Genomic DNA, 16543 nt, shown 5'->3' on the forward strand with positions numbered 1-16543 from the left:
CTGGTTAAGTTGATATCCACACGGTACTCCATTATTGCACTTGAGCAGCTTCTGAGACTGGTCTCATCTCCGCTGAGAGTCATCCTTTTGAGGGCTTATTGCAACACAGGGCCTAGGCACACTACTGTTCTAGTATTTGGACATGTTACGAGGAGAAGGGTTTCTGGCTAAGCATTTGAATGCCCCTGCAACACACGATACATGTATGCAGTGTCTGATGGAAAAAGCAGTAAATGAGATTCATCTGTAAAAATGGCAAGTTCTTGAAGAATATTCTACTCGGGAATAGACAACATTTATTGCAGCATACCGCTGAGGGAATCATCTTTTGAGATGTGGCTTTGTGAAATTTGTCTTCCTACTCAGACATTTGTGCTAATACTGAATTATGACGACGATTACGGCAATGTGACCGTGGTATACAACTGGGCAATCAATTCTTACACAACACATGTGTACACATTTGGGCAGAGTTTTGATATCCTGTTTCTTTTCTATTTCTTTCTTTCCTTTCTGGAAAAAGGGGGGGAGAGAACAAATGTAATCTTTCATGATGACAGCTCCGAGCTGTACCTGAAGATGGGAGTGGGGTATAATCCAATCTCTTTCATCTGAGTGATTTTGACAGAATTTACCTCACAACACTCAGGATTACTTCAGCCCACCAAAGCCAGGACTTGGCACTCGGAAGTACCTCCTGACATATGATCTTGATGGTTCAATACAAGCCTGAAGGCAGGGATCTGGCTTAAAATTATCCCCCCCCCCCAAAAAAAAAAAAAAAAAAACCCGGAACAAAACAAAACAAACAAACAAAACCTTGGTACAGGTAATTCAGAGCCCCGTCATTTTAAATACATAGCTCAAGGTTTCTCTAATGCCCTAATAATCGTCGCTGGGGTGACAAGACCTCGTATCTCAAATTTTGGTGAAAATTACTTTTTTTTTTAATTAATGGTCAGATAATCAGTTTAGTGATGTCCTGTCCAGTAGCTGTCTTACCCCCAAAATGAAGCCACCATGGCATGTCAAAAGAAAGACTATCCCATTTGATACAGTGCTTCAGCTACCATGTTTAATTTTGCAGATGCAAGGTCTTGTCGCCCTAGCGACAATATAAAGTATATCAATTTGCTGTGGAGGCAAACCAGGGATATCCGATCATATCTCATGGTACTGAAGATTAAAATGTTTCCTCTATCCCCCTTCAATCACTACATCATACAGTACTGAAAAATAGCTACCATTGTGTCTTCTGAACAATGCAAGTTTTTGACTAGAGCTGCAAAGTTATCGCATTCTCTGACACAGTTTCATGCTTGTGGGCTATTGCCATTTGCAACATCAAAACACATGTTCAGAACACTAACAAAAACAACAAAATAGAAATACACCCATTCAACAGCTTCTCGATGGCGATCGAAGGAATCAATGTCGATGGAAAAATAAAACTGAATAAAATCATAAATACAATATACATGCCTATGGGGTTGGAGGTATCAAGCACTTTGGTATATAAACATTTCTCGAAACAGGAACAAAAATATATGACAGAGAGAAAAATACAACAAAAATATTTACTTTCTTCGTATTTGCATACACGACATTCCACAAAAAAATAACACTCTGGTTTAAAGGTAAAAAAATACTCAACATCTGATGAATCTGACGATTTCTGTCTCACATATCAAATCATATACATCCCCACCATTACTCGACTCTTTACACCTTTGCGCTGTTGAGACCTCCTGTTCAACTGATGCCCCCAAATCCACTTTTTTTTTTTCAAGTACAACTATGTTTACCACAAACTTCTGAAAAAAAAAGAGTTGTCATATCAACATACATATTTTCTAATACGAATCTCTGGAACAGATACCACGGCTGTACACTAACCCATTTTTTCTACTGGTCCGAGCTGCATGTCGGACCAGTAGGTACCCAGTTTTTCCATTTTTTCCATTTTTACTGGTCCATTTCCGAAAAACAGTGATTTTTACTGGTCAGGGACCGTTGGACTTGTGCCAGTGTGCAGCATTGCAGATACATGTTGATACCTCTACAATGTTTTAGTTCCTGTTTAAAAATACTGTTTATCCTCTTCATCCCCCTCCCCCCCCCCCTTTTTTTTTTGGGGGGGTGAGCAAATGGACCTACAGTGCCTGAAAGTTCTAGATGAACCAGAAAAATTCAAACAAGCTTTTAACTCACTAAGAATTCCCTTACAGTGACACTTTAACAGACAAGAAATAAACAAAAACCTCTGTACAGAAGGACCTGAAAGATAGAAGTCCTCACAAAATGCAGGAAATCGTCATGTCTTATTAATCATTTACGTTGCACTTTACAAACAAATATACAGTCTACGGCAAATTCTGTGCACAGAAACTGCCTCATCATCAAAACTACCACTTGGTAGCGTGCTCAGCGGCCTTGAAATTTTGCGAAAAGCACTTCTACCACACTGTTCTGGTAGAGATTCTGATCTAAGCCTAGTAAGCGCACAGAAGTCCTCCTTACACTCAAAAATGAAAGTCAGAGTGCCATCTGATATAGAAAATACTTTTTCACATCAAACCTCGCTAGCCTACCTCCCCCACGCGTGGGACTAGCAAGCACTGCTGCAGCTATGATTGCTAGTTACCCACGCAAGGCAATTACAGACACTGAAACGGAAACATGTCTCTATATTTAAAAAAAAAACAAAACAAAACAAAAAGACAACCAAATGTCAAAGGCTATTTTCGTAACTTGAAAAGTCTGCCTTTTACACAGCTCTTAAACAGAACCAAAGGTTGTGTGCAAAGCTCTTGACAGCACTGCCACCAGACACTGGCTGTTTCATGCTCACACATTGCCTTATTATGCCGTGCCTTCCTTCAGTGGGGGAAACACATCTTTCAAGTGGTCAAATAACAATCATTTGGACATGGGAGCCGTGTCCGCTCCAATTCCCATTTCATCAACACCAAGCATATCGTCTGTCCAGCTCTTCTAGCATTCTATGTAGAAATGAAACAGGATGCATCATTCCATATGGTCTAAAATGCCTTCACAACAAAGAATTTTACACAATCAACTACAGAACGCTACTGCCAATATATTGGACAAAATGCATATTTCGCAGTGGTCTTTCGGTGATCAGTCAACTGAGCTGTGAGAATAACCTCAGTTATTTGTGCATCCTGACAGCTGCCACACAAACTGGTAGATTCAAACTCAACTTACGCACAATCTAGAATGGCTGCTTGCTACCAGAGAGCAAGTGTCGGCCCAAAGTCGCTATTCTTCCAATATGTCAGATACCTTAGCTTGGGCGGATGCACTTTTGTGATTTGGCAGATGCTGCAGGTACGCTACAAATCATACTGAGGTCCAATATATTTATGAAGAGGCAGGTCTATGTTTGAGCTGTAACACCAGACTACATTTGGTTCATCACAAATGACTAGTGCTTCCTACTACTACTCAACCCTTTCCTCATGGGAACCTGGTATACCATGTTTCCATTCCGTCAACTCATATACGGAAACCTGGTATACCAGGTTCCCAAAGTGTAGACACGAGTGTCTGCATTCGTGGCCTAAGTTCATGTTTGTTTGTGTCATGCACACCGGTAAAATGACTTTAATCGAAAGTTTAAAGGCTTTTTTTCCCATTGAAATCTGTTCTTTTTCCATAGCAAACTGTTTTCTAAGTTACCCTTTTGTCAAAGTAGTAGTGCACTCGTTTGCAATAAAACTTGTATGACGATATATAGCCATCAAGGCTGAGCTCATTAGACTTTGACTTTTGCTGACCCTATTTGGGTGCCCTTTGAATGTATAACAAAAGAGTTCACGAGCCCATCAGTGTGCAATCTATTTATAATTCACATCCAATTGATATATTCAATTGTTCAATGGCACGTGCAGTTGACTGTGGAACAGGGATTCTTGTACTACTTGACTGCTATCACAAAGGTGGATTACCCAACCTGTCCGTTCTCTGTCAACCTGCAAAAAGAATCTCGTTTTGGGGCATTAGAAGCTATCAAGAGAATTACAGGAAAAACGGGTTAATACCATATTGGAGTACACACCATAATCCCTTAGGCCCACAACAGGTAAACCGCTCCCCCACTTTTCTCTGCCCGGAGTAGCAACTGAATTTTACTCCAGACAACGAAACAAAGCACCAATGTCTGATCCTGATGAGTTGCTCCTGCGTGTTCTCATGATGTCACAGAAATGCTTGAAAGTATTGGAGGGCTGCTGTCGTCTTTCAAACGGATAGAGACAATCCAAGAAAATGCATCAATTGCAAACTTCCCCCTTTTCAGATCAGAGGCCATTTTCAGAACACAATATGTCCAAAAGACTCAACAGAAGTACACACAAATGCACTAGTGACAAATATCTGCTGTGTGTAGGTGGGGGGGGGGGGGGGGGGTTGAAACAAGAAAGAATGGACATGCACATCGTGGAAGCTATGGCAGTGTGGTCACAGATGTACTATTCCAGTTCACATAAATTACTCCAATTCTTTCACTCTCAATCAGTCACAATCCCCTACCTGTAAATACTACAAAATACAAAAAGCACGTAACAATGTTCAGGGTTTTGTTTTTGTTTTACTCTTTTTTTTTACACAAATGGTAGAAAAAAAAAAATCATGTCGTGACGTGAGGAGACTAAATGCGAGTTGTCATTCCATGATCGTCTCGGAGGCTCTTTGAAATAACATGCCTTCAATGAAGAAAACTCTGTACAAAACATGAAAAAATCACTATACACTTTTCAGGTATGACTTGTAACGTGTACAGAAATCTAAAATAGAACCATACAAAATTTCCTCTTGTTTGCTTTTTTTTTTTGTGATTTTTTTTTCATCCTCTTGAGATGTTTCAGGATAGCGCAACTGTTTCCGTCAAAAGGTCTCTTGTTCATGATATCACAGCATTGATCACCGAGTTGTTATTTGGCTGTCCCGTTGGCTGTCACGTTTGTGTTTGCGCTTTATACGCTTTCCCCCACTAGCATTGCCATTTCCTGCGGTGGCGGTGTTGTTGTTGCCTGCGCTACCGCGAAACTTGCTACTGTTCTGATACTGGTGGGACTTGCTGCGATATGTTCGTGACGTGACGGGCTGCGACACGCTGGTCGCCGTCGCCGCGGAGGCAGGCACTTTGGCAGCTGGCGAGGGGGCAGTCGCTGCCGCTGTTGTCACTGGTGGCTCGCTCTTTGGTGGTGTGGTCTCCACGTTGGTGATAACCACGCTGGCCTTGGCACATTGGTCGCAATCGCGGCTCGTGGTCTTGGGCTTGGACACAGCCTCCGTGACCGTGCTCGTGCTGCTCACCGAGAGAACCGCAGAGGGCTTGATGATGGGAGGCGTGGCCGTCCGCTGCGAAGTTGAGCTTGACACAATTATGGATGGTGTCATCGCACTCGATGTCTTCATGGACACGACAGCTTTGGCGATTGCTTTATGCCGCCCCTGGGGAAATGGGGGCGGAGAAGGACTGTCTTTAGCAGAAATGTCAGCAGTATCCTTTGAAGACACAGATGCTGGAGAGGAGTGTTCCGAGTCCTTCAGGGAAAGAACAGGTTGAAATCGTGTTATCAGACGATTCTCTAAATCATTTTAAAATTTTTTGTTTATCTTTTGACCACTATAGAAAAATCAACCTTTTCTTGAGTGTCCTGTGAGAACAGCATAGACAACTGCACAACTGCTTACATTTTTTGTGCAACCTGCCAACAACAAAAGTCATCTGAGGTTCAAAGTTATCCTCGACACACTTGGGGATGGCCAGTATTCTACATGAACTCCCAAAAACAAACAACCCCAAGTACGTACATCTGAACTTGACTATGACATTTGCTACTGAAAATCCTTTATAATCAAAGACCATTCCAGTCAGATTTCTATGTTGGCGAAGTCAGATTGGTAAATTTAACGGTCATAAATTTAAAAGAAAAAGTCTGTTTCTCCTCATTTTGCATTGATTTAACAATTTCCTCCTCACAGCTTCCTCACCCCACAATCCAACATTCAATCCCTCAATCTGTAGTTTTCTTAATCCTATTGCAAAATGTTTTTTTTTTTAGAATCATGAATCTCATACATACAACAGACAAATTATATTACGCTCCTACTACAGATACGTACAAAAATAGGACAAGGTAAAAATTCAATCCCTCATGTTGAGATTTTCACTGCACTCTAGACTTGGTGTAGAGTTTAACTGAAGGTTGATTTCTGTGAAGATGCATGCATCTCACATCCAGACATCATGGACAAATTCTGCTCACTTCTCTCTATTTTGTTTTGTAATTCTGGGATCGAAACTCTTCACACACTCACCACGTCACTGCAGCTCGAAAGATCCTCCTGTGATGACGGCAATGATAACGTTCCAGCGGAGACTGCCTCCGATTCGTTACTGACCGGCAATGTCGTCACTGCACAGCTCTCTTGCAAATTCTGCTGTTGCGGCGGTGGTTGTTGCTGCTGCTGCTGATGCTGATGCTGCAGCAAATGGGTGGGGGGTTTGGACTCCTCCTTCTCTTTGTTTGTTCCCTGGCCTGCCGGGGTTGTCTGCCTCTCCACCACAGTGGAGGTAGGGGTTGTTGCAGTAGTTGTGGTGGTGGTGGTGGTGGCAGTGGTAGTCCGTACACTTAACTCATTATTGTTGTTCATGATCTGGTTGTTGTTGTTGTTGACACGGTGATGCTGCTGTTGATGGTGCTGCGGCTGCTGCTGCTGCTGCTGGTGCGCATAGTTGCCGCTGTTGTCTATCCTGAGCGTGGTGTTCTCAGGCAGCGACATCTGGTTCATGGCAACCATCTGCATGTACTGCAGGGACTGCATGGATAGCATCGTGGATGGCGGCCATGTCACCGGATGCACTTTGTGGTACCAGTTCTGGTGAATGAACTGACGATAGGCCACAACCTCATCTGTCACTCGGATGATACGACCAAGTATGCTGTTGGAAGAAAAGGATATCAGGGCATTAGATCCTCTTTTTTTCAAGCTTGTCTTCTGTTCACTGTCTGCGTGAGTAATGTAGAACAAAGGTTTCATGTGAAACTGCCTACTCCCACACATTGTATAATTGTGACCCGCTACAACAAAATGATCCTAAAGTCGGGTGAGGTCGATTATTTGAAAATTGCATGACACAATTCCCTAATCTCTCTGCTTTAAAATGATATATAACACATCTTATAACAATAATCGGCTGTGGAGATATCGATGTTTAAAAGAGAGCATGTCGAGACGTCTGGGAAATCACTGTTTCGAGAAAAGCGCCCTAAAAGTTCTCCTTGCGACGCAATCACAATCAAGGGACACGCAAGTCAGTATTCACCTCCAGACAATAGAAGGTAAGCCCTAGCAACCCCCGAAATGCTTATTCAAACACAGCGTCGGCGGTCTCCTCACCGACCAATCAGTGACCAGGATGCCAGGAGAAGCGGCTGGGCATAGCACACCCCGCCAGCACGCACCAGTGAACTGGGCAGTGTGCGAGCTTCACGCTTCGGTTAGCGGCAAGCAGCAAACTGACCAATGAGATCACGCTGGTCGTTGTTAGGGGCGGAGCCTATCTGTGGCGCTCAATCCAAATGTTCGAACCAGTTTCTGCTTCGTTGAAACGCCAAAAAACATGGCCCAGAAAAACGCTATTTTTTGGTCTTTCCTTTCATCATTTTGCTTCAAAATTTCGACAGACAATAGAAGACATGTCAGACTCTAATAATATGTCAAATTCGGAAATTCGTAAACTTTGACCAATTTTGATGCTCTGACTTCAAACTCGATTTTCACGGCATTGACCGTGCGCGACTTTAGGACCATTTTGTTGTAGAGGGTCACAATTACTGCTGAATCATGTGTGTGCCTTACCTAAACAAAATTGTTGTGCAAAAGACATGCTCTTGGGTTTTGGGCTCTGGTTTATGGTTTGTTAGTTTTCTTTTATGGTAACAATGTCTTCATGGAACTGCAGCTGGCCGGTCACACAGAACATCATATTATGCAATGGTAATGACGTTGACTAACTTGCAGATGGACGAGAACAACTTTAGTCGATCAGATGAAAGTATATCAAAGAATCAGAAAAAAAAAACATTAACAAATCTGGATTTATAGGGAAAACACCCATAGTAACTTATCAATCAAAAGAACTCCTGACATTGAACACCCGACCTTTATGATTATCCCAAACTTAATGATACAAGTCCTTTGACATACATCCCAATATATTAGATAAAGAAGTGCACCTTTGCTGCATTTTACCATGCTGACTGAGGTGGAAAGGCAGTATACATGTTACATATGAGAAACAAGCATTTCTGGCCAAGCCTCAAGTTTTGAGTTGAAATTTGTATTTCTTATAATAAATACAGAAATAAATATTTATCATACATGCTGTCCTCTGTGCAGCAATAATGCTAGCTCTTGGTTTTTTTACATTTCTGTTTTTTTGTGTGGATCCTTTCATGTTACCTCTTTGAACAAAGAGAAAAGGTAAAATACATTTAGTTGATGTATCAAGTTCTCTTGTAATTTAAACAAACAAAACTTTTCACATTGAATACTTTTTTTGCAGTTTCTGGCATGAAAATTGGTCAATATTTGAGTTCAGCAATCAAATGTATATATACATGTATAAACATAAACCTCGTACAGAGGCAGAAAACAAATAGGTGTAGTCACAAGATATATAGATATGGTAGAAGCCCAAGAGGATATGGGTTTCTTCCATCAGAACTCCCATCAGAACAGCAAAACTGCATTATAATATCAAGTTTCACCTTCAATATAACTGGAGGGTCAAAGTTAGTAGTGCCATCAGGTCATCATTCTGTAACATCTTTTTTCCTTCTTCTTATTTTTTTTTTTTTTGTTCATGACACTTCAGTTCAGCATAGAATCAAATATTTATTGTAAAACTAGTGTTAAAAACAAAGAATATTAAGTTTCATGATTTAAAATGGTGTCATGCAATAAAACAAGACAAAATAGAATCTTGCGATTGCATAGGTGACATCACATGCAATGGTAAATTTATAAAAAATATTCAATTACCACCTCAACTATCAGCGCAACCAGATTTTTATGCAATTTGCTCAGTATCAAATATTTGATGTTTCATCACTTTATAGCAGAATGAAGACAAGCTGAAATACTCATATCTTCACAACCAAACAACAAAATCATTCAAAAATACATGTTTGTTCTGTTTTTGTTTTTTTGTTTTGTTGTGTTTTTGCCTGAAGGCACAATACCTGCAAGTCTATGCATATCTATGTAGTTAAAGATCAGAGTAAGAACAAAAGACTTGGAATCCCTGCTCCTCAAAGTATTAAGGGGGATGTTGGCTGATTGGTGTATTCAGAGAGAGGAAAGGTTATGAGCTTGGTATAAAGAGTGATGTATGACACAGGAATACTGTAAAACCAGAAACATTCGCCGCATGAGAGTTTCGCGAAATGGAACCGACAGCCACTTTTAGCGGCATGAAACTTTCGCAAATCACCACTGGCATGCAATATGTTGTGTAGACAAACACTTTCGCATGAATTTTACTTTCGCGAGTCTCTGTTCCTCACAAAATTTGCAGAAATTTCATGCATGCAAAAATTTCTGGTTTTACAGTAGCCTATCTCTCACCTCTCATACTCGTCCTCCTGGTCGATGTGGGGCAAGACGCCCTGACACAGAACCCTGAAGGCGTAGAGGAATGCCTGCCTGACTGCCATGAAGCCATACGAGCTCTTGCCGAGGTCCAGATCTGGAGGCCGGTCAGGGGAAGAATTAGGAATTGGTCAAGCTTGTAATCATTCCACAGCATTTCAATGTTCTGATTCATTCTTAGAGAGTGAAATCGAGGAAGGCACACAATAAAATCCAGCGATCTCAGCTTACCCTAACAAATAAATTCTTACTTTCTGAAGATTATCTTGCATGCTCAACAAGAACTATACTAAACATATCAGTCGGTATAATGTTAATACAGGGCGCAATGATCCCATGCAGTAACCAGAAAAGCACTCAGAATTCACAGACATCTGCTAAGCAGCTCATTTCCAACTACATTGTGATTTCCCCTTTATATTACAGTTTTATATCCAGATAGAGATGCAGATCACTACCAAAATTCAATCACCTGTTCCTTGTAACATGATCAACTTTTCCTGAAAATTTCAACAAAATCCATACATAACTTTTTGACTAATTTTGCAAACAGATAGATAAGCAAACAAACAGACAAACAAACAAACCAACACTAGCAAAAACATTACCTCCTTGGTGGAGGTAATCATTTTCCATTTACAGCTTGGACAGTTCACAGTATAAACCTCACTGACATGAATGGGGTCAAGGCAGACCCCCTTACCTGGGTCGAGAGGATCTTCAATGCAGAGCAAAGAGGTGCGGTATCCGAACAACTTCTTCTTCTGAGCATCTTCCTTCCGGAAGTAAGAGCCCCCGTCAGTCACGCTGATGCCTGTCTTGAAGTAGTTGAAGTTGTTGCCATAGAGCTCGAAGAATTCTATGAGCAGCACTCCAAGATTTTTAGGCTCAGGTGGCGCATGGAGCTGGACAGATCAAAGGGCAGGTGGCAGACAAGTTTGAAATGTGACTTTTATAGCAATCTCATTTTATACAAAAATACAATATTTCTTTAACTATGGAGAGCTTGTCTACTGTAAAGTGTTCTCAATTCAAAAATATCAACCCTAACATGAACATTTTACCAGTATACTTGTGAAATTTCCGCAAGTTTTGTTCTAATTCATTCACAAGGGAAAGATGGTTTATACAAATCTGGCTCTATGGCAATCAAGGGCAATGAATACTCTGCTTATAAGACACTGTATTGTTAAGTTTTACTAAAATGTATCTAAATACATACCTCAAGTCTTTTATCAAAAATACCATGTATGCAGTGGCGGATCCAGGCGGGGGTGCACTAGGCGTTCCCCCTTTATTTTTTGTTAAAACAAACGAAATAAAAATAAAAATAAAATGAAAGGGGGGCGCATGCGCCCCCTTTATTTTTTTATTGCGCCCCCTTTCCTGAATTCCTGGATCTGCCTGTGTACGTGAGCACTAGCATCGTAAAACCAGTACACCCAAGATGAAAAGGACATCCATTCACAAACCATAAAAACAAATAAACAAATACAGAAACAGACAGACAGACAGACATACAAACAAACAACTCCTTTCCAGTGACCCTCTCTCTTACCTGGAGGAAGCTGACAATCATGAGGATGAGGCTATAGGAGCTGATGCCACCGGTCCACACCTCGTTCAGATCCCTCTGAAGGAGGAACTGTTTCAGGGTGAACACCAGGAATGGCAGACTGGGAAACTGCTGGATGAACTCCTGCACACAATGATGGAGACAAAAAAAAAGCAAGGTCCATCATACAACTTGAACAACTTAAGGGGAACTCCGAAGGCAATTCAACCGATGAGTGACATCACAAGGCTAACTAGAAAAGCACTCAGACAGTGTAGACCTCCGCCAAGCAGCTTATTTTCACCCATATGTACGTTCTGCTAAAAATGGCCCCATATCCGAATGATAAAGAATCCTTTCTAGTGTCTCTACCTATAGCTTCTTGCTGCGCATCACACGTACGCGCACCTCAAATGTGTAGCGCTTGAATTCCCTTGTTTGTTGGCCCTATTTCCCAATGATAGAGAATGTCAAAAAAAAAAGAAAAGGAAAAAAAAAAATCAATGAAAAAAAATTCCTTGATCTATGCAGACAGTGATCTGGATCACTATCCAAGTTCTATCATCTGTTTCTCATGTCATTATCAAGTTTTCCTGTAAATTTCATCCAAATCTGTTCCCAACTTTTTTAGTTATTTTGCAAACAAACAAACAAACAAACAGACAGACAAAGAAATCAATGCTGGCAAAAATTACCTCTTACAACGTGGTGGCAATAAATCAGAGTCTGGCATGAACACATCATTTAGTGTGTCTTTATAGACATGTACTGGATACAGGGACAGTATAACAGGTTACAATGTGAAGGAGGATCATACTATAACTGAGACAGCCTCTTAAAGGGTGTGTACAGTTCTGGTCGAGGTGAGGATTTAGCTTTTAACGTTTTGCGAGATATTCAGAAACTACCTGGTACTCTATGAGATGTCAAAGAGCATGCAGTTCTAAGGGGTATCAAAAGTTTATTCGATGAAAATCGGTTTTGAAATGGCTGAGATATCCCAAAACAAGGTGAAACAAAGAGATCCTGATAAAGTTGTGGCATGTCGCCTTTTATTATTAACACTTTTTTGGATATCTCAGCCATTTGAAGACCAATTTTCATCAAATAAATGTTGAATCCTTCTTAAAATTACATGCTCTTTCATATTTCATTATTTCACTTAGGAATGTTCAAAACATGAATCCCCACCTCAACCAGTATTGTGCAGTCCCTTTAAGTGCCAGAGAAGCAAAACTGATACACAAATATAAAATTCCACATTAATGACGATGTCTGCATGTACACAGATTTTTTTTTTTCAATTTACCACAAAGTATGTCAGGCATATAACATACAATATGCCCTTTATACTTTAAACACACCCACACACACAACACACACACACCTTTAGTTTCAAATATGATAGGCTTATACCCGACACACGCCTATATGTGATACACAGTGTAAACACCACAATGAATGGATACAGAGGAATTACATGTAAGTGCCTTATCATTACACTTTTTTTTTTCTAGATATAATTTATAAGTGAAGAAAGAAAAACAGTCCATGCAATACTGCAAATGACCACTTAATTTGTCTAAATCTGCATCATCTCAAATGATAGCATTATCCTTTCATAATCGTTTATCCTTCCTGTATGTATATGGAAGGCAAAATAATGCCAGTAATCTAAGTCTTGTAACACTTTATTTCATTCATGGTTCACATGTACTAATATTAGTAATTATCACTCCTACATTGTCAGTTTAATAGATGCCATTATTGTAACCTTTAAAGTTTTTTCAGATGGAAATCTCTCATGTCAGAGATGTACACTATAATTTAACAAATGAAGACATGGATGAAATAAAACATTCCTCATGTGAAAATTAGAAGAATGGGGCACTGGTATATTGTATCTTTCTAAGAAATTTGATATACATGAATGACTTGAATACCTGCACTGTCTACCACAGTCACTGCACGTATGAAGATCCTCACTGATATAGCTACTGTCTCGGTCCTAATTGACACACACCCAGCTCCCTCCCCCACAAATATTTCTTTGCCATGCCCGTTGCATTTTCTCGCCTCTCCTCAAGGAGGTTAACGCCCTTTTTCACATGTCCCTTCTCATACATTGTACATTCACTCCTTGCTCCCATTTTTGTGTGTCTCTGCATAGAATATGGACAACAAGATTACCCAGATGCTCTGCAATTCAGAGGACTTACTAATCCACTTTCTCTCCCACGACCATATCAATTTCCCTTTATTAGTATACTGTGAATGCCACACATAGCAGAGGCCACTCTGACTGCACCCGAAAGGAAGCGCAGTACAGTGTACATCCTACGCAGTCGGCTGATACGGCAGGCATGTCACGGGCTGCCTTCACAGTTACAATGTACACGGCTGCCTCGGGCCGGTCTCGTATGCCCCAACGTCGGTTTCATTACCGTCAAGTTGCCTCGCAGATGCCATCCGATATAAATGGCATGCTCCATCATGACATTTTAGTTTTGCGACCGACAAATTAACTAATGTATTTCTCTCTCAAGATGGCCTGGTTCGGCATCTTTGCATCTTTGCACTTGTAACAATGTGTGTAGAGAATGCCCAGAGATATGAATATAATAAGGAACGTGTCCTAGATCTACTACCTATACATAATATCTCCTGTGTGTTAAATCAACACATTTTTTTTATTCATGGCATCACACGATCAGCAGCCTTCACTTGCAAACATTGATGTCTTAATACAGAAAGATGTCTCTGAGAATATTAACAGCTGACACAGTAGATACATAAAAGTATTCCAAATACCATCATTCCAGTACAGAATGATCTGCAAAAGTATAGACCTATAGAGGTCATCTACAGGTCTATGTGACTGTGTGACATCTGCAGCATCCAGGAAATAAAAAAGAACACTTTGCAACCAACAATGTACATTGTACGTATGCATACAACTTGTACAAGTGTGTACAGCTCAGAAGTACAACGTAGCACACAACCTGAGTGAGAGTTTAGGTGTACATATATGGTATTCTTACCCTAAATGTCACCACCGGATTGGTTAATGAAAAGAGTAAAAGGCAGGTACAATAATGGATGAAGATAAACATGATAGTGTAGTATTAGTAAAACAATATATCATACCAAATAGACTTTCATAATAACCCATAATTTTGAGGCCACATATTGTCAAATATATATCCACTAAGATTCAGGGCTGCAAAGGCTACATTATCAACTAGATACAGGTACACGTACTGTATACATGTATACCACATAAATACTATGCATGTATTTAGCAAGATTATTATTATTTTTTTTTGCAAATTGGGACTTCCAGACAATTTTGCAAGAGGTTGAATTCACAATAGTGGAGTACGGTAAAGGATGGAGAAATGTGCGCATGCACATGTACATGTACACTGTATGGCATTCATGTCGGGTTCGAAGTTGATACTTTTGAGTGTTGTAAAATTTGCAAACAGCACCCTACAACTTGCGAAAGACACAAAAACCATGGCGTATACAATAATAGATGGCAGCATTTAAAGCATATTTCCACCTGCCAACTGGAATGAGTTCCTTTTATATAAACACATTGAAATGAAAGCCTATATAACAGAGATTACACTGGTAGCAAAAAGCACACGAGACATACATGTATGGTCAAAGTTTTTACCTCCAAGAAGTTGAATACAATGTATGTGATGGTAAGTACAGACAAAATAAAAACATTAAGAAAGTGACAATACTCTACTCTGAATGAGGTAATGATATAGAATGATAATGGACCATCTCCAAATTCCAGCCCAGCCCTCTGCAGTGCCACCCCCCTATTTTTAGTCAAGCAGGCATTCCGTAGTTGTCAGTGACGATTGGGTTATCAAAGCAGAGGGCCAGACCGGCTCATTAACGCCAGGGTTGACTGGAAGGTCATCGGCGCCCCCAATGGGTCGTCAAGGAACCGCAAAAGCGACATACGAGGCACTTCACAATGCACAGCTGGCGGCTGTATCAGTCTAGTAGGAGTACTCAAATGTGCTTCATCCTTGCAGAAGTTGAGTCCAGATGTCACTCAAAAATTATGCAGGTGTTAAGTAGGTTTTTGAGGCTTAATCTTGTGAAATATGCTGGACTTTTTTTTCCTGCTCCAAAACACTTTTGATGAAAAGTTTAGTAATACAAAAGGACTTATAAAGTTTGGCGAATGAAAACAGTAAACCAAACAACATTATCAAAAGAATTTGTGCAAAATCATAATTAAAAAAAAAAATACTTTGTATATAATTTTGAAGTTGTTACACTCAACTGTATACAGGCAAATCAGTTCATACATCATTAGAAAGGCATTTCATACCAACTAAGAGACTATAGGACTGTCGTGTTTACTTTAGATTTCAGCAGTTAAATTCCCCTTTTGTACATCAATTTACTGCACCCTGCTACCAGAACCCTGTACATCACATGATCTCCATGATTATAACCCACGTGCCAGAGCCTGTGTTCTGCAGTGGCTGGGAAAAGTGTAGCGACACGAGAGAAGAGAAGAAGTCTCCAGTCTTAAAGTGCATGAAATCAAATTTTGCTCCGGACTGCTTGAGACCAAAAACAGTTCAAATGTACTCGACTACTACAGCCTCAAGAGTTAGGACATCCACTTCCATCCAACAAATATTTGTCTGAACATTCCCATAAAGTCAAACTGAGGCAGGATGACCTGTGATTCCTCATATTGAGAAAACATGCTGCTGAGGAGGCTCTTAAGAAATTTCCTGTTGTTTTTTTCACCTCTCTAAGACGACATGTCATGAAAGGGACAAACTGTCTGACAGAAGTCAGGCCAGGTTCATCCACAAAAATAAAAAACAACTAGAAATGTCGCTATGGCGACTGGTATGCCTCCGCCATAATGAATGATTCTCCTAATAGGTCTATAGTACATGTGGACAATGTGTGATTACATTTTCAAAAAATTGGTAAAATATTAAAATGACATGTTTGTCACAAATGTATCGAATGTTTACCTTCCTTGACCTATGTTTAATTGGATGAATAGGAGAGCATGTACTTTAACTTTGACTTTGACCCTTTCATAAGTTTACGCACTTGAGTAATTTTCAAGGTATGGAGAAAAAGTGCAATTTCTGTATTGAACAGTAAATTGTTACCATTTTCATCTGGCCTTTGATTCATAAGAGAATCACTGTCAGGCAGAACATACATAAATATGTACTAAGTTTAATAGATTACTTGAGCCGCTTCCGATATGGAGAAAGTAGTAAGTTCAGCACTTTCACT

At 40.2% G+C, this 16543-nt stretch overlaps 1 protein-coding gene across 1 annotated transcript in view; it reads right to left on the bottom strand.

Moving 5' to 3' along the window:
* Positions 1 to 3159: 3159 nt before the first annotated feature.
* LOC139712590 (uncharacterized) overlaps positions 3160 to 16543 on the bottom strand; it is a 30152-nt gene continuing 16768 nt past the window's right edge. The window contains exons 6-10 of the mRNA XM_071624400.1: positions 11246 to 11386; positions 10391 to 10592; positions 9664 to 9784; positions 6349 to 6973; positions 3160 to 5571 (exon numbers count right to left, since the gene is read on the bottom strand). Of these exons, the coding sequence (XP_071480501.1) occupies positions 4945 to 5571; positions 6349 to 6973; positions 9664 to 9784; positions 10391 to 10592; positions 11246 to 11386 (1716 nt within the window). The 3' untranslated portion in view covers positions 3160 to 4944. The remainder of the gene's footprint in view (positions 5572 to 6348; positions 6974 to 9663; positions 9785 to 10390; positions 10593 to 11245; positions 11387 to 16543) is intronic.

The sequence above is a fragment of the Diadema antillarum genome, unplaced genomic scaffold (genome assembly GCF_040938485.1).
Source record: "Diadema antillarum isolate AM-2024a unplaced genomic scaffold, OU_Dant_1.0 seq00001823_RagTag, whole genome shotgun sequence".
Taxonomy (NCBI): domain Eukaryota; kingdom Metazoa; phylum Echinodermata; class Echinoidea; order Diadematoida; family Diadematidae; genus Diadema; species Diadema antillarum.